General features: G+C 47.6%; 2 protein-coding genes across 5 annotated transcripts in view; both read right to left on the minus strand.

The window, feature by feature from the left end:
- Nucleotides 1-11698: 11698 nt before the first annotated feature.
- Nucleotides 11699-21692, minus strand: Scarf1 (scavenger receptor class F member 1). The gene is made up of 11 exons (XM_008828779.3): nucleotides 21522-21692; nucleotides 21152-21210; nucleotides 20833-20934; nucleotides 19526-20048; nucleotides 18629-18847; nucleotides 18165-18293; nucleotides 16870-16973; nucleotides 15387-15501; nucleotides 13800-13921; nucleotides 13559-13705; nucleotides 11699-12944 (listed from the first exon to the last, which is right to left on the minus strand). Exons 1-11 carry the CDS (start codon nucleotides 21620-21622, stop codon nucleotides 12109-12111), a joined length of 2457 nt encoding a protein of 818 aa, XP_008827001.1. The 5' UTR covers nucleotides 21623-21692; the 3' UTR covers nucleotides 11699-12108.
- Nucleotides 21693-22011: 319 nt separating this feature from the next.
- Rilp (Rab interacting lysosomal protein) overlaps nucleotides 22012-24089 on the minus strand; it is a 3207-nt gene continuing 1129 nt past the window's right edge. For 2 of the 4 annotated variants that reach the window (XM_008828782.2, XM_008828780.2), the window contains exons 5-8: nucleotides 23720-23865; nucleotides 23252-23374; nucleotides 22720-22803; nucleotides 22012-22472 (exon numbers count right to left, since the gene is read on the minus strand). In XM_008828782.2, coding sequence (XP_008827004.1) covers nucleotides 22328-22472; nucleotides 22720-22803; nucleotides 23252-23374; nucleotides 23720-23865 — 498 coding nt within the window. In that variant the 3' untranslated portion in view covers nucleotides 22012-22327. The remainder of the gene's footprint in view (nucleotides 22473-22719; nucleotides 22804-23251; nucleotides 23375-23719; nucleotides 23866-24089) is intronic. The other 2 variants (XM_008828783.2, XM_017797044.2) reach the window with 2 other exon arrangements.

Here is a 24089-nt window from a genome sequence, read left to right on the forward strand (position 1 = left end):
AACAGAAAATGGAAATAATAAGGGTCAGTGGAGTGCTTAGCCACAAATGAGACATCTGTATCACAGCCTTCCTCCAAGTCTCAGGGACCACTGCAGAAAAGGGGGCATGCAGATTTTCAGAGCCAGAGGGAAGACTGTGTCAAACAGTGTCTCCTGTATGTGACATGGCCACTGCACTCATGAACTTGCAGCAGTTGCGGTTGCCTGCACAAGATCAATCCAGTCAACCTTCTAACATGGAAGGAGGAGGGCCACATGAGCCCACACCTATGACAAAGTACAGACAGTTGATGGCTTGAAGGGGAGAGGGAGAAAGGGACCCTGTCTCAAAAAGACCAAAAAAAAAATTTTATTATTTTTATTTTGTGTGTATGCATGTATTGCCTGCATGTAACTAAGTGTACCTGTGTTATGCAATGCCCAAGAAGGACAGAAGAGACTGTCGGATCCCCGGGAACTGGAGTTACCGACAGTTGTTAGCTGCCATGTGGGTACTGGGATTTGAACCCAGGTCTTCTACAAGAACAGTGTTCTTAACCACTGCACTATCTCTCCAGCCCCTTAAAAATATTTTTTAAGAAAAGAAAAAAAATAGCTGGGGATGTGGCTCAATGGTAGAGCCTAGCACATACTAGAGTCTGGGTTCAATCCCCAAAAATAAACTAAGGTGCTGGAGAGATGGCCAAATCCATACTACTGTTGCAGAGGGCCTGAGTTCAATTCCTAACACCCATATCAGGCATATCACAACCACCTGTAACTCCATCTCCAACTCCTTCTGGCCTCCTTGGGCACCTGTACTCATGTGTACATACCCACACGTGCATAAACATAATTAAAAATAAAAAGATTTGGCCGGGCATGGCGGCACACACTTTCAATCCCAGCACTTGGGAGGCAGAGGCAGGCAGATCTCTGTGAGTTCGAGGCCAGCCTGGTCTACATAGTGAGTTCCAGGGCAGCTCGGGCTACAGGGAGACCCTATCTCAAAAAGACCAAAATAATAATAATAAATAATAATAATAAAATTTAAAAAAATTTGGGCATGGCATGGTGGCTATACCTTTAATCCCAGCACAGGCAGATCTCTGGGAAAGCAAGGCCAGCCTGGTATACGTAGTTCTAGGCCAGCAGGGACTACATGGAGACCCTTCCTCAAAGAACAAAAAACAAAAAATTTTAAAATAAACTAAAAGATCAATAAATAGAAACTTCAGACTTTATGATAGAGACTAAACACAAGATAAAATCCAGAATTCATAAAAGTAAAGACAATCTACATTAAAAATGTTAACTTCTATGGAGAAAAAAAGAAAAAAGTAAATGGTATTTAAAAACCATCAGGCATGGTGGCACACACCTTTAATCCCACTGCTCCGGAAGGAGAAGCAGGTGGATCTCTGTGAGTTTGAGGCCAGCCTGGCCTACATAGTGAGTTCTAGGCCAGGTGGGGCTATAGGGAGACCCCGTCTCAAAAAAAAACAGCAAAAAAACAAAAATCAAAACAAAACAAAAAAAAAAATCAGGGTGCTGGGTATGGTGGCACATGCCTTTAAACCTAGCACTTGGGAGGCAGAGGCAGGTAAATCTCTGTAAATTTAAGGCCAGCCTGGCCTATATTGGGAGTTTCAGACCAGCAAGGTCTACAGAGTGAGACCCTGCCTAAAAAGAAAATTGTGAGCCAGGGCTGGCGGGTTCACACCCATAATCTCAGCACTCAGGAGAATGAAGCAGGAGGATTGAGTGCCCTGAGTTCCAGGCCAGGCTGGGCTATAGTGAGTTTCAGGTCAGCCTAGGCTTGGGTCCCAGTCTCAAAAAAACAGGCCAGGTGTAGTGGCACATGCTTTTAATCCCAGCATTCAGGAGGCAGAGGCAGGCGGATCTCTGTGAGTTCAAGGCCAGCCTGGTCTATGTAGTGAGTTCCAGGACCCTGTCTCAAAAAGACCAAAAATAAATTAATTAATTAAAAAAAAAACAAAAAAAACCCCCAAAACAAACAAACAAACACACAATAATATAACCAGATAATCTATATAAAAAATTTAAATCACTTAAAAAGTCTGATATCTAATTGAAATAAGATACCTTAAAAAATTTATTTTTGGTCTGGAGAGATGGCTCAGCAGTTAAGAGCACTGACTTCGATTCTCAGCACCCATGTGGCTGCTATGAACCGTCCTTTACTCCAGTTCCAGGGGAATCCAAAACTCTCTTCTGATCTCCATGGCCTTGCATGACACAGGTGCACTCACATACATGCAGGCAAAACACTCATACACATAAAATAAAAATAACAAAAATTTTTTTTTTTAATTTATTTTCATAGCAAGCATGGTAGCACCAACCTTGAATCCCAGCACTAGGGAGGCAGAGGCAGGCAGACCTCTGTGAGTTCAAGGTCAGCCTGGTCTACATAGTGAGCTCCAGGCCAGCTGAGGCTCAGGGAGATCCTGTCTCAAAAAGACCAAAAAAAAATTTATTTTCATGTGTATGAATGTTTTACCTGAATGCATGTATGTGTACCCTACACAGTGCCCACAGAGGGCAGAAGAGGGCATCAGAACTTCTGGTCCTGGAGTTAAAGCTGGTGGTGAGCCAAGGCCATGTTGGTACTGGGAACCAAATCCTAGTCTTCTGCAAGAGCAGCCAATGTTCCTAATCACTGAGCCATCTCTCCAGTCCCATTAGATTCTTTTTTATGTAGGTGTATGTGGTGCTGGGAATCAGATCCAGGGCATTCATACATGCTAGGCAAGCTCTCTACCACTGAGTTGTATCCATAGCCCCAAAGATGTTTTTGTTTTTCTGTATATGTAGAGGAGAGAGAGACATGTACATGTTCATGTCTGTGCACCTGCATGTGGAGGCCTGAGTTCCATGTAGGGTGTCCTCCTCAATTGCTCTCCATGTTAGCTTTTAAGACAGGGTCTCTCAATGCATATACAGTGTCTGAACATTAATGCATATGTATATCTGGGAGCTGCTTGGCAGGGAACACAGTGCCAGACAGAAGAGACCTCCCTTAGACTGGTGGTGAAGGTGGTCCAGGAGACTCCCAAAATAACACAGTATATTGCCAAACCTCTTGGTTATCTCCCAGAACTAGTAGATAAAATCCTACTGTAGAGGACAGGCATACTTAGGGCACAAGACTTGAAACAATGGAGCAGGAACTGTCCTGCAAGCCTTCTAACTGAAGTTCGTCTATCATAATGCTAGATGATGATATGCAAACTGCCAAGGGGAAAAACAATCAATGGTCCAACCCAGTCCTAAAGCCATAATAACCATAATGACTGGCATGGCAAACTACCTCTATTGGTTCTAGTGGCACTGTTATCTGGGGGGCAATCAACAGCCATCTAATTGGACTAAAAACTCTCTCAATGGGAGGGAGCCTATGGGTGGTACTGTAAACTCAGTCAAATACACATGGCAGGAGAGGATATAGATCCTGGAGAAAACCCTATCTCTTTCATATCTCAAGACAAATGAAACTTCTTACTATATGCTAAATATCGCATATAGTAAGAATATCGGTCCTTATATTTACAGACAAACATTCCGTATAACACTCATCAAAGAAACTTCTTTTTGCAAGAGATGGAAGCTACTGCAAAATCATACATCTGGTCAGACACAGAGAACATATGTTTGAGAGAAGCCCAGTACTGGGTGACACACCTACAGTTGAACCTGTAGGCTCATGGAACATAACAGAATAAAGAGTGGAGAGAAAACCACCAGTACTTCCCTTAACTCTCACCAGTAAAGCTTCCTTATACAACTGAGTGTGATGCACACAGAATGGCACAACTGGCCAAGTTTTGAATAAGAAACTGTAGTGTGTAGGATAAGACTCCTATGTGGGACTTCAACCATCCATGGCTCAGGGACCATTGAAGAAGAGGGGGCAGAAAGATTGTAAGAGCCAGGGCTGGTGCATGAACATAGGGAAGCAGAGGCTTCCAGGCCACTGGAAGCTTGCACATGTGAACTTGTGGTGGGGGCCCAGAGGGGAGGAGAGAAATGGGTGGTAGACTGGCACTAGACTGAGAACTATTCAAGACTGATCGCTGCTGGGTGAGGGAGAGAATGACTTACATATGATTAGATGGGCTGACTGGACTCCAGTGGATGCATTTGTGCTGAAGGACACTTGGGTACAAATGCCCAAATGAATAGGACTTAGCATGTATGGCAGAATACATGATGTTCAGTGGGGGGATGGGGAAAGCTATGGATGCGGAAGGGCGAGGCTGGTCTTAAGTTTTTGCCTTACCAGAACTGAAATTACAGGTGCACTGCACTGTCCCTTACCCCATTTTTTTTCCAAGACAAGATCCCTCTATGTAGTCCAGGCTGGCATGGAGCTTGGAATAATTCTGCTTCTGCCACAGTGCTTGGATTACAGGTGTGCACCAGCATGACTAGCTATCATTTTTAAGAGATTAAAAAATTTTTTTAAACTCATTTAACTTAAGACACAGGCCTGTAATTCCAACACTTGAGTCTGCAGCAAGAAGATCCAGAGTTCAAGGCCACTCTTAGCTACCATAGTAAGACCCTGTCTCAAACATTTTTTTTAATTTGTAAAGGGGTTTTAACTCTAAGAAATTTTAGCATGTAATACTTTAATTACTTTTTGTGTTAAAATAATGAGATACTTTTGTTTTTCTTTTATAGACAAGTCTCTTTATGTAGTCCTAGCTGGCATGGAATGAGGCTGACCTTGAACTCACAGCCATCCACCTGCCTTTGCCTCCGAGTGCTGAGTGCTGGGATTAAAGGCATGTAACACCACGCTCAGATGGTACCATCATAAGTTGTAAGAATACAAATCCATTCACTTGTTTTGGAAGGCCATTTGAGTAAGTACATACATGCCTAATGTTCTTACCTAGTATCTCAATATCTCACTCCTAGGTATCTATGCTATAGGAAAGCTTGCATAAATCCAAAAACGAGTATGGATACAAGTAGTTTGTATAGTGAATCATTTTGGTTTGGGGTTGTTTTTGGTTTTGGTTCTTCCCTTGAAGTACTTGGGATGGAACCCTGAACACTTGCATGCTAGGCAAGTGCTCTACCACTGAGCTACATCCTCAACCCCACAGTCTCATTTCATATCTAAACAGTTAGAAACATCTATCCATGCGCAGGAGGGATGATATAAATAGCTTGTGTTATTTCCAAATAATGGAAGTCCATTTCATCATTTTGTTTTGTTTTCATTTTGAGACAGGGTCTCCTGCAGTCTAGCCTGCCTTCAACTTGCTGTGTAGCCTAAGAATGACTTTTAACTTCTGATCGCCTGCTGCTTGCTACCTCTCAGGTTCTGAGATTACAGGCATGGGCCACCATGTCTATTTGTGTGTGTGTATGTGTATGTGTGTGTGTGTGTGTGTGTGTGTGTCTGTGTGTGTGTGTGTCTGTGTCTGTGTCTATGTCTGTGTCTGTGTGTTTCTGTGTTTAGATACTTATACTTATTTCATTTTATGTATGTGAGTGTATTGCCTACATTATGTAAGTACACCATAGTGCTTGGTGCCCTTTGAGACCAGAAGAGAGTAGTGAATCCCCTGGAACTGGATGGTTGTAAACCATGTGGGTACTCGGGCCTGAACCCCAGCCCACTGCAAGAGCAGCCAGTCCTCTTAACCACTGAGCCATGTCTCCTGCCCTATATCTTTTTTGTTTTGTTTTTTTGTTTTTATATGGTGCCATCATTTATCATAAAAAATCATAGCTTCATATTTACTGATATCTAAAGATATCCAGGATATATTACTAAGTAAAAAAAAAAAGTAAATTTCAGGCTGGGCATGGTGGCGCATACCTTTAATCCCAGCACTTGGAAGGCAGAGGCAGGCAGATCTTTGTCTATTAGTGAGTTCCAGGACAGCTGGGGCTACAAGGAGACCCTGTCTCAAAAAGGAAAAAAAAATAGTAAATTTCAAAGCTTGGAGTGTAGCTCAGAGGTGGGGTGTAGGTATCACATGCATGAGGCTCTGAGTTTGCTCCCCAGCACCAAGGCAGTAAGTGTAGCAGGTTAAGAACACTGGCTATTCTTGCAGAAGACCCAGGTTTGAATCCCAGCACCCACATGGCAGCTAACAACTGTCCTTAACTCCAGTTCCAGGGGCCTCTTCTGTCCTCCATGGGCATTGCACGACATGGGTGCACTTACCCACATGTAGGCAATACATGCATACACATAAAATAAAAATAATAAATAAAATATTTTTAAAAACCCCTACATTTACATGTATACCAGAAAAATCTGAAAGAAGTGCCTTAACTGTTAATGAGATTCTCTGAGCTGGGAAAGGTAAACACACTCTCTGTCTGCCTTCTTTTCTGTATAATACAATATGTGAGCTAAGATTTCAAGTAAGGCCTAAAGGTCTCCATTTTATTTTTTACTTTTACTTGTTTTTTTTTTGTCTTTTTGAGACAGGGTCTCCCTGTAGTCCCAGCTGGCCTTGAACTCACAGAGATCCGCCTGCCTCTGCCTCCCAAATGCTGGGATTAAATGCATGCGCCACCACACCCGGCTTTTTTACTTGTTTTTAATGTTAGCATTTTTTAAAGATTTGGGGGCAGAGCTTGGGATATAGCTCAATTAATAGGACACTTGCCTAGCATGCACAAAGTCCTGGGTTTGATGCCTAGCACCAAGTAAAACCAAGTGTGATGATGCATACCTGTAATCCCAGCACTCAAGAAGTAGAGGCAATTGGATTAAAAGTCCAAGAACATCTTTGGCCACGTAGCAAGTTTGAAGCCAGTGTGAGCTACATGAGAACCTATCTCAAAAGAAAAGAAAATGGGATAGAGAGATGGCTCAGCAGTTAAGAGCACTGGCTGCTCTTGCAGAGGACCTGGGTTTGGTTCCCAACACCCACATGGCAGCTAACAACCATCTGTAACTATAGTTAAAGGGGATCTGACACCCTCTTTTAGCTTCTATGGGCATTGCATACAGGTGGTGCACTTATATAAATGCAAGCAAAACATACACATGAAATAAAAATAAATAAATTTGCTGGGCATAGTGGCACATGCCTTTTGTCCCAGCACTCGGGAGACAGAGGCAGGTGGAACTCTGTGAGTTTAAGGCCAGCCTGGTCTACTTAGTGAGTTCCAGGTCAGCTGTAGCTATAGGGAGACCCTGCCTCAAAAGACAACAACAACAACAACGATAATAATAATGATAAATTTTTTGGTATTTTTTTGGCCCTTTTTATTTTGAGACAGGGTCTCCCTGTAGCCCCAGCTGTCCTGGAACTCACTATGTAGACCAGGCTGGCCTTGAACTCACAGAGATCCACCTGCTTCTGCCTCCCGAGTGCTGGGATTAAAGGTGTGCGCCACCAGGCCCAGCTAAATTTTTTTAAAAAGAAAAGAAAAAAATTTTTTGAGGCAGGGTCTCCGTGTAGCCCCAGCTGACCTGGAATGCACTATGTAGCCCAGGCTGGCCTGGAACTCACAGAAATCCACCTGCCTCTGCCTCCTGAGTGCAATATATTTTTTTAAATTTTGAGATGCCTCACCATGTCACCCATGTTGGTCTCAAACTTGAGGGCACAAGTGATCTTCCCACCTCAGCCTCCTGAATAGCTGGGACTATGGGCACAAGTGTGGGTGTGCCACCATGTTTGGTTATTATTTTTCAATTAGTTTCTTTCTTTTCTTTTCTCTTCTTTTTAAGTGTTAGGACAATTTTATTAGAGTTTGAAAGAAAAATCCTCAGGTAAGTTGTAAATCTCAGCAGCTGCCTTGAAGAGGAGAATGGAGGGGAGAAGAAAAAAGTCACACAGCCATGTCTGCTTACAACTGGCTTAGAGCTCAGCCATGTGTCGGACTAGCAGCCATATTGGGGGGGGGTGCTTTGGAGAAAGAGCAAAGAAACCCAAAATGTTGGGGAAGCCCAAAGTGTTAGGGAAAGTATGTTTAGAAAACAGATAGAGAGAGGAGATTCTGCTTTTCTATAGAATTCAGAAAGGCAGGCAGACTTCCAGAAAGCTACATGCCTGTGAGCCAGGCCATAAACATAACATTCCCTTCCCTTCCCTTCCCTTCCCTTCCCTTCCCTTCCCTTCCCCTTCCTTCCTTCCTTCCTTCCTTTCTTTCTTACCGTGATATTCAGGTTTTAAAATATAAGATCACATGTAGCCCAGACTAGCCTTAAATTCCCCCTCCCCTCCCTTCCCTTCCTTCTTCCTCTTCCTCTTCTTTCTCTTTCTCTCTCTCTTTCCTTCCTTCCTTCCTTCCTTCCTTTCCTTCTTTCTTTCTTTCATTCTTTCTTTCCTCCCATGTTGGACATTGAGCCGGAGGCCTCCTGTGCAAGTGCTGACCTTTTGAGCTGTGTTCTCAATCATACATTTTAAAATTTTAACCAAGAATCAAATTGTGCTTCATATTATTAACTTTAGCTTTAAAACATTTTTAAAAATTCTTTTTATTATGAGAGAGAGAGAGAGAGAGAGAGAGAGAGAGAGAGAGAGAGAGAGACACAACTAGCAGGAGTTGGTTCTCTTCTCCTGCCATGCAGTGCCCAGGGATCCAGCTCAGGTCATCAGACTTGATGGAAAGCGCCCTTTCCACTGAGGCTTGGTCTTGTTGGCTTGATCTTTCATAATTTTAAAAAAATGTTCAGTTTAGTGAGAAAACTAAAAAATGCTTAAAATAGAAAACACAGCATTAAAAAAGAAAATAGTCAAGGACTGGGAAGATAACTCAGTTGGTGAAGTGCTTGCCTTGTAACCATGAGGACCTGAGTTTGATCTCCAACACACATAAAAAAAAGCTGAATATCGTGAGCTGAGTTTGCAATCCCAGCATGAGAGAGGTAGAGAAAGGCAAACCCCTGGGGCTGGCTGGTCAACCTACCTAACCTATGTGGTAAACCCCAGGCCAGTGAGAGAACCTGTTTCAAAAAACAAAAATGATACCTGAGGTGGACTGCTACCTTCTAACCTCCACATTCAGATGTACACACATGCACTTGAACAAACATGCATACACATGCACATATACAAAAAGAAGAAAAATAGCCAGTGCTCAGGAGACAAACCCAGGAGGAACACTGCAAGTTCAAGGTTGACCTGGACTACCCAGCAAGACCTTGTCTCAAAAAACAAAAAGATTGGCTGGGGATATGACTCAGTTAGTAAACTGCTTTCCATAAAAGCATGAATATTGGAGTTCAATCCCTAGCACCCAGGTGAAAAGCCAGGAGTGGTGGCACATGCCTTCCCAGCTCTGGGGAAGTAGAGACAGGAATATCCTGGCCAAGGGTTTGTTGGTCAGCCATGTGAGTTAGTGAGCCCCAGGGTCAGTGAGAGACCCTGTCTAAGGTAGACAACAGGTGAGGAAAACAACCTGCCTCCACACTCAGGCACACATGTGTACATATGAGCGAGCACGTATAGGTATATACACCACACCAAGAAAAAAAAAAGGAGGAGAAAGAAAAATATTATCCACAATCTCATCTCCCAGAGAAAAATACAACTTTGTGTTTTTCTTTAAAAATTATAATTTTCCACTGGGCATGGTGGCACACGCCTTTAGTCCCAGCACTTGGGAGGCAGAGGCATGAAAATCTCTGTGAGTTTAAGGCCAGCCTGGTCTATATAGTGAGTTCCAGGTCCACTGGGGCTACAGGGAGACCTTGTCTAAAATAAATAAATAAAAACAGAAAAAATTATTAAAAAATTGTAAGACAATTACCAAATATACACAAAAAGGGAGGATTTTAAATATGTATCCCAAGACAAAAAGAAACTTTATAAAAAGAAAATAATGAGGCTAATTAGACAATTCAGTGGGTAGAGAGAGGCACTTGTGCACAAGCCTGATGACTTGAGCTACATCTCTAGGAGTTACAGGGTGGCAGGACAGAAACTGTACCGGGCAGCTGTCCTTTCATTTAAAAAAAAATGGGGATGGTGATTTAATTCAGTGATAGAGCAAATTCTTGGCGTGAGACCCTGGGGTTAATCTCTAGAACCAACGAGAAACAAGGGAGTAGTAAGGATTGTACTGTATTCTCTAATTTGTAAGTTATCTTTTAATTAAAGAAATTATTTTAGGGCTGGAGAGATGGCTCAGCGGTTAAGAGCACTGACTGCTCTTGCAGAGGACTCAGGTTTGATTCCCAGCACCCACATGGTGGCTACGAATTGTCTTTGACTCCAGTTCCAGGGGAATCCGAAGTCCTCTTCTGACCTCTGCAGCATTGCACAACACAGGTGCACTCACATACATGCAGGTAATACACTTGTACACATAAAAAAAATTTATTTTATGTGAATGAGTGCTATGTTTGCATGTAAGTGCACCAATGTGGTGCAATGCCCAGGGAGGACAGAAGAGAGTGTTGGATACCCTGGAACTGGAGTTATAGACAGTTGTTAGTGCCATATGGGTGCTGGGATTTGGACCCGGATCTTCTGCATGAATAGCCAGTGTTCTTTTAATTTGGGGTCTTTTTGAGACAAGGTCTCCCTGTGGCCCCAGCTGTCCTGGAACTCACCATATAGACCAGGTTGGCCTTGAACTCACAGAGATCCGCCTGCCTCTGCCTCCCGAGTGCTGGGATTAAAGGCATGCGCTACCACGCCCGGCAAGAACAGCTGGTATTAACTGCTGAGCCATCTCTCCATCCCTGTGCCAGTTATTTTTTTACATATTTAGCACAACATGAATATTTTTGAACAACTTATTTAGTCACTGTGTAGTAACCTATTTTTAAAATATTTGTTTAGGGGCTGGAGAGATGGCTCAGCGGTTAAGAGCACTGATTGCTCTTGAGAAGGACCTGGGTTCAATTCTTAGCATCCACATGGTAGCTACGAACCGTCCTTAACTCCAGTTCCAGGGGAATCGGAAGCCCTCTTCTGACCTCTGTGGCATGACTTAAGTGCACTCACATGCATGCAGGCAATACGCTCATACAAATGAAATAAAAATAAGAAGTAATTTTTTTTTAAACAAAGGGGGGGGGGCGCCAGGCATGGTGGCGCATGCCTTTAATCCCAGCACTCGGGAGGCAGAGGCAGGCAGATATCTGTGAGTTCAAGGCCAGCTTGGTCTACATAGTGAGTTCTAGGACAGCTGGTATAACTCGGTTAGAGTGTTTGTCTACCATGTATGAAGCCCTGGAAAAAGACATGTTTGCACATGCCTGTAATCCCAACATATGGGAGGTAGAGGCAATAGGATCAGGAGTTCAAGGACATTCTCAGCCAGAGTGAATTTGAGGCCAGCCTGGGCTACATGCTATCCTGTTTCAAAAAAGAAATGAGATGGGCATGGTGGTGCATGTCTTTACTATCCCAGCAGCACTCGGGAAGCAGAGGTAGGTGGATCTTTCTGAGATAAAGGCTAGCCTGATCTATATATAACAAGTTCAAGTTCAGACCAGCTGGGGGCTACAGGGAGACCCTGTCGAGAGAGAGAGAGGAGAGAGAGAGAGAGAGAGAGAGAGAGAGAGAGAGAGAGAGAGAGAGAGAGAGAAAGGAAAAGGAGAAAAGGGCTGGTGATATGATTCAGTAAATTGAAGTGCTTGCCCACAGGCCTGACAACCTAAGTTCAATCCCCAGGACCCACAAGGTGACAGGGAAGAACCAACCCCCAAGAGTCATCTTCTGACCTCCACACACATGCTGTGGTATACATGCCCCCCCAATTAATACTTAAAAAAAGAAATATTTATTTAATCAGTCTTTATCATCACACATTTATGTTGTTTCCCATTTTAGAAAAACACTGTTTTGCACATGATGAAAAGAACAGTCTTGGGGCAGAATCCGGACAAGTCCCTGCAGCCATCTCCTCCTCCTTCCTGACCCCATCCTGTAAGGTCTTCGCCCAGACCTTCCAGACCTACCTGGGAGTATTACCAGGATCACCAGGGCAAGATCCATAACCAAGCGGCCTCTAACCCCTGCTTCTTCCAGGACAGAGGCTATGCTCAATCTGTCTCAGCCTTGGGATCATTTCTCAGCACAAAGCACAATCTGGTCTGTGGTCGGTTCTGGTGTCTCCCCCTCCTCACAACCCCATATACTGTCTTCCCACTCCCTAAGTTCAAGGTCCTCAGTGCTGTGGTGGTGCAGACATGGGTATGACATTCTCATATAGGGGTTCCTCCTCTTCATCCTGCTTCCAGGGACCCTGTTCCAGGAGGCTGTTCCCAGAGATTGGCTCCAGGACTACCCCTAAGCTCTCAATGCCATCCCCCAGACCCCTGGATGCTTCCTCTGGCCGAACTCCTGTGGACTCCATGGTTCCAGGGACAGTGGCACCCAGGGCTAAGCCAGAAGTCTGGGACAGCCCAGGGCTACCCTGATTCCGACCCAGGGCTCGGCGCAGAGGCTTAGGGATGACACTCTTGACTTTGGGCTCTGCCTGATCTTTCTGGAAGTTTCCCACTCGTCGGAAGACAGACCAGACAGAGCCCTCAGATCTCTGGGGTGTCCCTGCCAGCATGTAGATTGTGGCCACAGAGCCTGGGATCTCCTGGATTCTGCCATCAGTGGTTTCCACACACTCAGCCAATGTTGGGCCACCAGGTGGGAGCTGATGGTGGCTCGTGGCAGCCTCCCTGTGGCTGGTAGCAGTAGGAACATTGTCCTCTGTGTTTGCTTGCTCTATGCCTGTGGACTCCTCAGCCTCTTGGCCTTCAGGACGTGGCTGAGCTCCCCTGGAGAGTCTCTTGGGTTTTCGTATGGGGCTGGAGAGTTCCTCAGAGTTTTGGCCATTCTGTGGTGCAAACTTGGTGCCTTCAGCGAAGGAGACAGATGGTCGCTTGGCCCGAGCCAAACTAGAGGTGCGTGGGATAGGGAATGGTGTGGAGGCATCCTCAGGGGGAGGGAAGGGGCCTCCAGTCAGGCTGGCCTCTGGTGATTCTTCCTGGGCCACAGGGGCCACCTCTGGCAGAGGAGACAGAAGAACTTGGTTAAACGTGGGCAAACTACTCCAGTTTGTCCTACTTATAGCTCAGCATCTTCCCAGTGTCTCTAGATATAGCAAGAAAGAGAGTAAGGCAGGAGAGAGGTGGTGCAACAGACACCACTCCTTTACTCAGTGCTCTGTCCCTCCCTGCTGTGAACACTGCTACATGCTAGCCACATCCCTTACCTATGGGCCTTGTGCACACTGTTCCCTTCATCCAAAACACCCATTGCCACTTCGTAATTTTCACTTGGCTAATTTCTGATTCTGCTAGACTCAACACTATTACTAACACAGACATATTCGTGACCCCAGTCACTCCAGGCATGGCTAGCTTTTGATTCCCACCTTTTACACCCCCATTATAACATGAACCACTCTGTGCTCTGTCATCTGATGATATATCTGATTATTGCCCACTAGACTACAAGCTTGGTGAGGACAGTCATCTCCTTTGTCCTGAACTGTGTCCCCAGAGCTAGAAACAGAGAGTGGCAGAGGATGCGCACTAGACATACATTTGATAAAGGAACACAGAAAGTAAGGAGGTAGGCAGGACTGCTTTGGGTTGAGCAGGTTGTTAGGGGACTACCTTCTCGGGGTGGCATGAAGTAGGCATGACTTTCATCCTCTGCTCCAGAGTCAGGATCAGAAGAAAAGGAATCATCAGAGGCCCAGGCAGCAGAGGGTGGCTCAATGAAGCTGTGGTTGAAGGGGACTTCCGGGTCGTGATGAGAAACTGTAGGGGCTCTAGGTCAGGCACATAGCCTTATGGGAAGTCTTGTCCCATCTTGGCCCCTGACTCCTGACTCTGACCACCAGTGCCCACTTACCTGTTACCCAGGGTAACTTGTAGTTACTGAGGGAGCCACAGGGTAGAGCAGAGCCCAGGCTGGTCAGTGCCCCCCAGACCTGCTGCTTCATCCTGAATAAGGCAGTTCCATCTCTCTCTGGCCTGAGAGGTTGGGGGAGGGAAGGTGATCAGTGCACAAGACCCAAAGTGGCCTGTGTCACCTTGGCAGGATGTGACAAGTGATTACATCTACTTCTATGGCTCTGTATTAATGTCAGAATAAAATCCAAATTATGGAGCCCAAGATCTGAATCACAGAAGGCAGCATGGCTCTGGAGCCAGGCAGACCTGGGAAACCACTTTGGCTCTGATTTTACTTTCTTGGGCCTCAAGTTCCTCATTTGTAAATCTATCAGCTTTTGAAAGGACCCAATACAGTACCAGGTATCTGGCAATGATTTACCCAAAATGCAATTCTTTGTGACTGTCACCCTAGCTAAGTACAAGAACCAACCCCTATCCCCACTCTCCTCTACCCCCAAGCTGGAAGTGACCACTTGTGGTCTTTCCTCTGACAGCCTATGCACAAATCCTCAGCTTCCTGTGGGGACTGTTCACCCACTCTGAGGCTGTATGCCATGGGGCAGGGGCAACAGGATCTGCTCATCTGTGAATATCCAGAAGTACAGAGGACAAAATCAAGGATTAGGGTGTGAATTAATAGGAGAGTGCTGGAGCCCAGTATGGTGGCACATTCCTGGATCCCAGCACTCAGGAGAAAGAAGCAGAAGGATGTCTGGTTCAAGACTAGCCTGTTCTACATGGTGATATACTGTCTCAAAAACAAACAAATGAGCACTCAGGAGGCAGAGGCAGGTGGATTCCTATGAGCTTGAAGACTGCTTGGTCTATATAGCGAGTTCCAGGCCAGCTGGGGCTACAGGGAGACCCTGTCTCAGTAAGACCCAAACAAACAATAGACAGACAACGCTGGGGATGAAGCTCAGTGGTAGTACACTTGCTTAGTATGTGCGAGGTCCTGGCTCTGGTCCCCAGCATGAGGGGACAGAGGGAACACTGGACAAAGAGTCCAGAAAGCCAGGGCTTTGTGTGAGCTATGAGCAGCTGAGATACCATGGGCCAGTGTCTCTGTGAATTACAGAAAATAAACCTTTCACTGCATGGCATCAAAGGAGCTGAGTCGTGAAGAACAAAGCAACAGGCAAACAACATTTTCTTGGCAGCCCTGCTGGCCCAATGCTTCTTCCCTAATCCATCTCTCAGTAAGTCATGTTTTCTGCAGTACCATTGCACACACTTTTATGTCCCTCTCCAGGAATTTTTGAGATCTGTTCTCTTCCCCTTCTCTGTTGCAGCTGCTTCTCTGCCCCCTCATCTCCCCTCTTCACCCCTCCCCTCCTTGAAGGACCTTGCCATGATGCAGGTCTGATTTTGAGTTAGCTGCCACCCAGTGCCCATGTCACTTCCCTGTCAAAGGTTTCTAAGGAAGACAGGTGTCTCTAGGCCTCAGCCTATGCCAAGTTTCTCTGTTACCTCTGACCTGAGCGTGTGACAAGCCCAGCCCTTCCTCACCCCAAGAAGAACATACATAGCAACCAGAGTTTACCTGTCCTTGGGGTTCGGTTGGGTAGCCCAGCAGCAGTAGATACAGCAGGTGATGCCCAGGAGGAGCAGCAGAGGTACCAGGATGCCTGTGATGAGGGCAGTCTTGCCATGGTGGCCTAAGGAACAGGAGATGGTCTCATATTTAGGACTTTCCGGGGCTTTCCAGGATCCCACGTTATGTATGACTTTTGGCCTTGAGTTACCTCCTCCCCAAGAATCTTCTACCTCTCCTTCTCCCAGGATGTCTCTCTACTGGTCTGTCCCCTCCTGATGTTCCAGGGGTCATTCCATGTCAGGTGGCAGATTCTTGGGCTGTGCAGAGTCCAGCCTGCTTGCTCATTTCCTGGCTCTATGTAGCTTCTCAGGGGCAGAGGCTCTGTCATATATATTTTTTTTAAAGATTTATTTGTTTTGTTTTATGTGCATGAGTGTTTGCCTGCATGTATGTATGTAAACCACATGTATGCCTGGTACCCTCTGAGGCCAGAAGAGGGCATTGGATTCCCTAGAACTGGAGTTACAGACAGTTGTGAGCTGCCATGTGGGTGCTGGGAACCAAACCTTGGACCTCTGCAAGAGCAGCCAGTGCTCTCAATTGCTGAGCCATATCTCTACCCCACCACATCTTTTTTTTTTTTCTATTTTTGAGACAGGGTCTCACTATATAGCCCTGGCTGGAGCTCACCATTAGGCTGTCCTCAAACTCACAGTGATCTACCTGCCTGTGCCTCCTAAGTGCTGGGATTAAAGGGTTGTGCCACTACACCTGGTTGTTTTTATTTTATTAATTTTTATTTTTCATTTTTTTGTCTTTTTGAGACAGGGTCTCCCTGTAGCCCCAGCTGGCATGGAACTCACTATGCAGACCAGGCTGGCCTTGAACTCACAAAGATCTGCCTGCCTCTGTCTCCCGAGTGCTGGAACTAAAGGCATGCAGCACCATGCCTGGCATTTTTAATTTTTAATTTTTTTATTTTTTTGGTCTTTTTGAGATAAGGTCTCCTTATAGCCCCAGCTACCCTGGAACTCACTATGAAGACCAGGTTGGCCTCAAATTCACAATCTGCTAAGTGCTGGGATTAAAGGTATATGCCACCATGCCCCGCTCTGCTTTAAATATTTTTTTTACATTTATTTATAGTGTGTGTGTGTGTGTGTGTGTGTGTGTGTGTGTGTCTGTACGTGTGGCACATATGTGCCCCAGCATACATGTGGAAGTCAGAGGACAACTTGAAGGGGTTGGTTCTCTCCTTCTACATGTGGATCTGAGGGATCAAACACAGGTTGTCAGGCTTTGCAGGAGGTACCTTTACCTGCTGAGCCATCTCATCAGCCCTCTGCCATATCTTTAGGGGATCCCAGAGCATCCATATACAGCTCAAGTTTGCGGAATGCTCTGAAGTAGGCCCACCCTCCCCAGCAGCTGAAGCTCCTGGAGCCCATGTTAAAGGGCCAAACATTTCCTCATTTTCTCTAGACCTTACCTAGCTGGCAGGCTCCAGTCACAGGGTGGCAGAGCCCCTCTGGGCACTGGCAGGGGATAGAACAGTTGTTTCCATGGAAACCAGATGGGCAGGAACTGTTACAACTAGAAATAATAAGGAAAGGCAAGCAGACGTTCAGGTGAGAAGGATGGCAGTGGGCAGAGGAAAAGGCCAAGTAGATTTCTAGGCACTGTCTTCTCCCCTGTCAGACAGACTTCCTTGGATGATTCCCCAAGAGATTCCTCTGACTTCTAAGCCATATTCCAAGTGGCCTTGCATTGTTGAGAGTTCCTCAGTGTGGAGACCATGGGCAGAGTCCACCTCTGATAATCTTTATCTCTTTATTCCCCAGACTTAACATGGAAGAAGCATGTCCTGCCCCTAACTCTCTGGACCCCAGTCCCTCCTCTGTAAGGGGAGGAATCCTCTACTTGCCACATACTATGTGCTATTCTTTAGAGGGAGACCTGCCTAGAGATACTGACTGCCACCAGAAGACCTAGAGGAGCAACAGTGGGGTCTGGATCCTATCCCTAAGTCAAGTCTTCATCTGGGTAGTGGACCAACCCTTTTTTCTTTTCTCTTTCTTTTCTTTCTTTCTTTCTTTCTTTCTTTCTTTCTTTCTTTCTTTATTTATTTATTTATTTTTGTCTTTTTGAAGCAGGGTCTCCCTGTAGCACCAGCTGTCCTGGAACTCACTATGTAGACCAGGCTGGCCTTGAACTGGGTCTCCCTGTAGTTCCAGCTGGCCTGGAACTCACTGTGTTTTCACAGAGCTGCACCTGCTTCTGCCTTCAGAGTGCTGGGGTTAAAGGCATGTACCACACCCAGCTCTATTTTCTTTCCCATTTATTTATTTTTTAGTCTTTTCAGATTAGGCATCATCCAACTTTCCACAGAAGATACCATCCCACACGGGAGAACTTTTTTTTCAATTTATTATTTTTATTTTATGTGTATGTATGTATTGCCTGCATGTAGGTAAGTGCACCCGTGTCATGCAATGCCCACGGAGGACAGAAGAGGCTGTCAGATCCCCCTGGAACTGGAGTTATGGACAGTTGTTAGCTGCCATATGGGTGCTGGGATTTGAATCTGGGTCTTCTGCAAGAACAGCCAGTGTTCTTAACTGCTGAGCCATCTCTCTAGCCCCAGGAGAACTAACTTCTTAGTTATGGGAGTGATGGGAGGGTTTCTGGGAAGTGGAGCAGCTCAGGAAAGGAAATTTAGGAAATATTACACGGAGGACTGACCTCATCTTGCATACTCTCTTGTCCCCAGTGCCTAGTCCTCACCTGTTCCCCCAGTAGCCGGCACTACAGACACATTTCCCTGTCACGGCGTCACAGGTCCCCTGAACACAGGTGGGGCAGATAGATCTGCAGTCCTCCCCAAAGGTACCAAGGGGGCAGGGGTTTTCACACCTGACGCACATGGGGAGAGGGAAGATTCAGGGACTGAGAGAACAGGAAGGCCACAGAGGGACCCTACAACCTCCCCATCGTACCTGGACACAGAGACCCAAAGGGCCATCCCTCAGCAGTGAAGCTCAGGTATGAATGGCCTTGAAGCTGAAGCCAAACCCAGCAGGTGACAGACTACAGACCCCTGGAGGGGGAAGCAGGAAGTGCACCAGGGAGCAGGCAGCTAGAAAAGCAGCCTGGGGAACTATGTGAAAGTGAGAAGGGGTGGCTCTCCCAGAGGCAGCCACTGAGAGGATCCTAGGAGAAAGGGTGCCCAAAGCAGTTAGCCCTGTCACCTGTGCCCCAGCCAACCAGGGTCACAGCGCTGGCAGTGCCCAGTTTCTGCATGACAAGGCTCCCCAAGCCGGCAGTGAGGGCACTGCTCATGGCAGCTCTCTCCAAAGGTGCCAGGTGGACATGGCTGCTTGCACTGTGTCCCGTTCCAGCCCGGTTTGCAGGACTCACAGCTGCCAGTGACTGGAGAGCATGTTGTATTCAGCTTACAGTGGCCACAGCTGCCAAGAAAAGGGATTCATGGGGCACTTGGTGGCAGATTGAGTGCCATGCCCTCCAACATGGGCACTGCTCAATAGCTCAGTCTAGGCCCAGACTCACTATGTAGTCAAAGATGAACCAATTCCCCTGCCTCCACCTTCCATGTGCTGGAATTACAGGCATATATCACACTCAAATTACTTTGTTTCTTCTAATACTAGACAGAGTCTAGCTATCTCGCTATGCAGCCCAGGCTGACCTCTAATTCATGATCCTCCTGACTCTATTTCCCAAGTGCTGGGATTATAGGCCTGCCCCACCACACCAGGCTGTACTACTAGTTCTTTTTGTTTTGTTTTATTCTTGAGACAATCTCACTTATGCAGCGCTGGCTTGGAACTTGCTATGTAAACCAGGATTGGAACTTGCAGCTTTGTAGGGATCCCTCTGCCTCAGCCTCCTGAGTGCTGGGATTATAGGGGTGTGTCACCATGCCTAGTTTGTACTTTTGAACATTAATTTGATGAAAGAAGAGGGCGTGACTGGACCTATATTATGGAAGGCTTTCTTTCATCTCTGCCTTGTATAGATTCAGGCGATATCTCTGAGGCACCCCCCACCCTCACATCTGTCTCACGGCAGTGTGCCCACAGCTGCCTGCAGCTCCTTTTCTTCCTTTCCCCCAAGGGCCAGCTCACCTTTCAGTGCATTGCACCCCATAGCGGCCAGGGCTGCAGGGCAGCTCGCAACGGGTGCCATGGAAGCCAGGCGGGCAGGAGCACTGGCCGGAGTTGACGCTGCATTGGCCACGCTCACACTCACACTTCTGACGACAGTTGGAACCCCACCAGCCCTGCAGGCAGGTACAACGGCCTGTCTCCTGCATGCAGGGCGATTTGTGGCAGTTGCAGCTAAAGCTGCAGCGGCGGCCCCACCAGCCCACTGGGCATAGGCAGGTTCCTGTGGCCTGGTCGCAGCGTGCCCCATGGTTGCACTGGCACATGCGGAGGCACTTGGATGACCACCAGCCAGGGTCGCAGTGACAGGAGCCCGTCTTGGGGTCGCAGTGACCGTGAGAACCGCAGGTGCATGGAAACTCACAGAGTCTGCCCCAGTGAGTGGGTTGGCACTGACACATGCCCGTGGCCGGTTCACACTGGCCATGTGGGTAGCAGGGGCAGGACTCACGGCAGTCGGGGCCCCAGTACTGGCCTGGGCAGCCTGTGGGCATGGAGGTGGGAAGACAAGCAGGTTTAGGGCCTGGCACAGATTCTCAGCCTGCTCCTTCCTCAAGGAAGAAGGCATGTGCCCACCCTTCAAGAGTCAGGGAAAGACCCTTGGAACATCTGGTAATCTCTCCCCTGAAACATTTCCTGCCCCAGATTCAAACCGACAAAACCCTTAGCCTTGGCCTAATCTCCACTTCACATTCCTGAACACAGATACCAAATGGGACAGAGATGTGCCCAGTATCACAGATGGGCAGGATTTCATTTACATTTCCTCCCCTTCCCTGATAAGGGATCTTCCTGCCCTTGGAAGTGGGCTGGCATTCAGATTTCAGATAATACTGCTCACCACGATGGCAAAAGAGTCCCTATTTCCCTATGTCCCTTCTAACCCAGAGTCCTGCTGCCTGCCCACTCACTCCTTTCCCATTCCCTTCTTTCTTCCAGAGTGGTCAGAGGGCCGAACTCCAGGCTCCTTTTGCCTTCCACCCAAGTGTAAGGTATATATGGGGAAGTATGAGGATGCATTCACTGCGCAGTTAATGGCAGTCACAGGCACCTTACTGAGAAGCTGAAAATGAAGGCAAAGGTGTCGAGAGGGCAGGGCTTTGTGGATACGAGTAAAGAGAGCACTTCCCATTTCTGGGCCTCAGTTTCCTCAGTGAAACTTAGGATTCTAGCTCTGCTGCTCTCAGGTTACATTTCTATTTGCTCTGTTCACCTTCTGCCCCTCACCCAGTCCTGCCCAGCAACTTCACCCTGTTGTTGAAACTCACGGGAGCTGCACTGGGCCCCAAAGAATCCAGGTTTGCATCGGCAGAGACCTGGCTTCACGCACACTTCATCTTTCCCGCAGGCATCAGGCCCCTCACAGATGGCTGAAAAATACCCCACCCAGGTTGGAAGGACAGAAGCACAAACAAGTAGGGGTCATCCCTGCCCCTCTCACCCACTCCCTCAATTCATCCTCTTAGTGCTGGGGATGGTGTGTCATAGGGTGGACCCAGCTTCTAGGGCTCAGGAGGGGGGATAGGATAGGAAGGGCTGGCTCATATCCTTCCTTCTCCTTGGCTGGGGGTTTGTCTGGATACTCACGGATGGTGCATTCTTGATCTTTCTGCCTCCAGCCTGGACAGCACTGGAGCTCAGAGGGGCTGTAGGGCAGAAAGGAGGCAGCCAGGCCCCACAGAGTGGGTCACTGATACTGGCTAAGGTTTGCAAGTCTTCCTCAGCCACACTGGGGAGATCAACCTTGGCATCATGGTCCATGAGTCACAGTGCCCCCAACCTCTTTCCTTTTCTTCCCTGGCCTTCCCACCATCTTCCCTGGCTACCGACCACCTGCCAGGCTACCCCTCAAATCTACCTTCCTTCAGGCCCATGACCTCTTCCCCATGTTCTTACTCTCCAAAAATGACTCAACACTAGTTGGCCAACATCTCTATCAAACTTCCACAAGACCCACCTGCTGCCTGTACAGACGTGCTGCCCACCGGGGTCTAGCTCAGACCCGTGAGTTCCCTGAATCCAGAGCAGTAGCAATGGTATCAGCTGTCCTAGCCCCATGGCGGCCAGTGTAGTAGGAGGGCCTGGTTCAATCTGGCCCACAGCTCCCAACCCCCTCCCTGCTTCCTCCCAAGGCTTTTCCTGAGGAAGCCAGGCTGGAGGGCTGGCTGCTATGAGGCACCTCCCTAAAAGGGCAGGCGGTGGCTGAACACTCAAAAACGAAGGAAAAGGTTGATATTGAGGCCTTGGGCATAGCCATCAGGAGGCCAAAAGAATCAGCCATAGGTCCCTGGGTACTGGAGACAGACAAAGGTGAGTGGGAACCACACTCCCAAAGTGAGAAGACCCCCATCTCCATGACTGGCCAGAGACCCTGGGAGGAAATCTCATCATGCCTCTGTTACTGACAGGGCTGGGAGGCAAAACAGACCACTGACGGACAAAGAGCAAATTTGGGGTATTATAGGTAGTTGTTTTATTACATTGGCTCGAGCCATCTGTACAAACTTCAGGGAGGCAGGCAGTTGGTCCTCCACCTCACAGATAGGGAAACAGGAGTTCAGAGACAACGTTAACTCTGGCCCCAAGGTGTTTTGTAGCGATATTAAGGAAGGGATGCAGGCTGAAATCCCCATCATGGCTTAGAAGGGAGCCCTGGGCTCACTTGAGGTCACACATCCATGTCCAGCCACAGTTCAGAGTTGGGCCTTTGGGGCAGCTGAGGCCTTCAGACCAAAATGTTCATTGAGAGCAAAGAAGGGCCAGTCAGGAGTTGGGGGCTGGAGGGCAGCCCACAGGTTCCAGGTGGAGTTGTTGTGGGGCCTCCTCTGCTTCCTGTAGCTTGCTGGGAGCTGTGCTGCTGGTCTCAGCTTCAGGGACCTCTGTTTCACCCCGATACCATAAGCCAAAGCTAGAAGGAGAGCCAAGAAGTACACTGAGCCAGGAAGCCAGAGGTGTCAAGGATACAGGCTAAGGACAGGAAGTGGTGAGAAAGAGGCTCTGGAGGAAATAAAGGGCAGCTCGTGGTCATGGTAGCTGCAGGAGCCTACTGCAGACAAAGAAGGGAGATAACAGCTTGGGGGAGCAGGGTGAGAAGCAGTGGAGCAGAAAAAGTCAGGTGAGTCCCCTCCTACTGCCCTTCCCCTCCTCCAACATACAAATTCTGTATTCTGGATCCAGGGACTGGGGGCGCATCTTCCTTATCATTGGAGAGCAGGAGCCATGAGCCATCTTCATCATCACTAAGATGTAGAGATGTAAGGGTTATGTACCAAGGGCCTGAGAATAACAAGTCTAGCTCATGTGGAGTGTCGGGGAGGATGGAGTGACTGCAGAGCCCCTGGGCCTGGAGAGAAGGTGACCCCGGGGAGACATAGAACATCCTGAAGTTTTCAGTTATAGCCTGGCAGACAACAGGCCCCTGACAAGGCTGCAGCCACCGCCTGACTCCTCTAGTAAACAGACCCGGCCAATGAATGTGGAGAAACAGCATCAGCAGGCTTCTTCAGCAGGATGTACAACAGGCAGCATTGAGAATAGCAGGATCCAGAGAGCTGGGTGGCAGCAGGCTTGTTGAGGTGATCCACATTAGCTCAACAGATGCAGAACATGATTAGGCTGGGTCATCGAGCTCAGCAGAACTGGAGAGGAAGAAGGGTTGGCTTGGTGGTATGGAGGTAAGTCTCTTACCTACTCTCTGCTTCCTCTGGAGTCCCTAACATCTTGGCCTTGATTTTCTTCCGCTGCTTCTTGACTGCTACCTTCATGGCTTCAAGCAGAAGTCCAGGGACCCTATGGTCTGCAAGCAGCTCTCTACAGGAGCAGGTGGGAAGAAGGAGAAAGCAGGAATGGCAACAGTAGTCAGTCAAGTACCTGAACTCATTCCCCCCTCCCCAAACGCCTCCAGACTACATGGCTAACATGACGTTAGCTGCCGGTTCCCCCCAGGAAATACTTCCCTGCCTACTACTGCTGCTGTGGCTGCAGCGGTGACCCTTGGTATTGCCCTTTTTGAATGAGGGCAGGGGCTATGAAATTTTCTTTCCAGTGTCCAGGCAGGACCTGGCAGATGTCACCATTGATATATAAATGAACCAAAGAATGAGGTATGGGTCATATGGCTCAGGAACAGATGTGCCTGGCTTCCCAGCCCCTCACCGCTGGAAGTAGGCCAATTCCTCCTTGAGCAAGAATACATTGGCTTTGAGTTCGTTCCGCTCCTGAAGGATCTGCTTAAGTTCCTCCCGGCTGAAGCCACATTGATCGGCCTCTGGAGGACACCCTGGCTGCTGCGGAGCATCCACCTGTGCAAGGTCAGGATTGGTCAGAAGGTAGCCTCATTAGCCCTCTCCTAAATCCCAGCACTCACAGGAATGCCAGAGGAAGTGTCTGGCAGGAAAACTTAGGGGACAAGGTTGCTGCTATAGTAGATGACAAACTACTTCTGCAGCTCAGTGGGGGTTCAAGGCCGCCTGGGGGCCAAACGTGTGTGTGTGTGTGTGTGTGTGTGTGTGTGTGTGTGTGTGTG

The sequence above is a fragment of the Nannospalax galili genome, unplaced genomic scaffold, assembly GCF_000622305.1.
Source record: "Nannospalax galili isolate Female #2095 unplaced genomic scaffold, S.galili_v1.0 scaffold212, whole genome shotgun sequence".
Lineage (NCBI taxonomy): Eukaryota > Metazoa > Chordata > Mammalia > Rodentia > Spalacidae > Nannospalax > Nannospalax galili.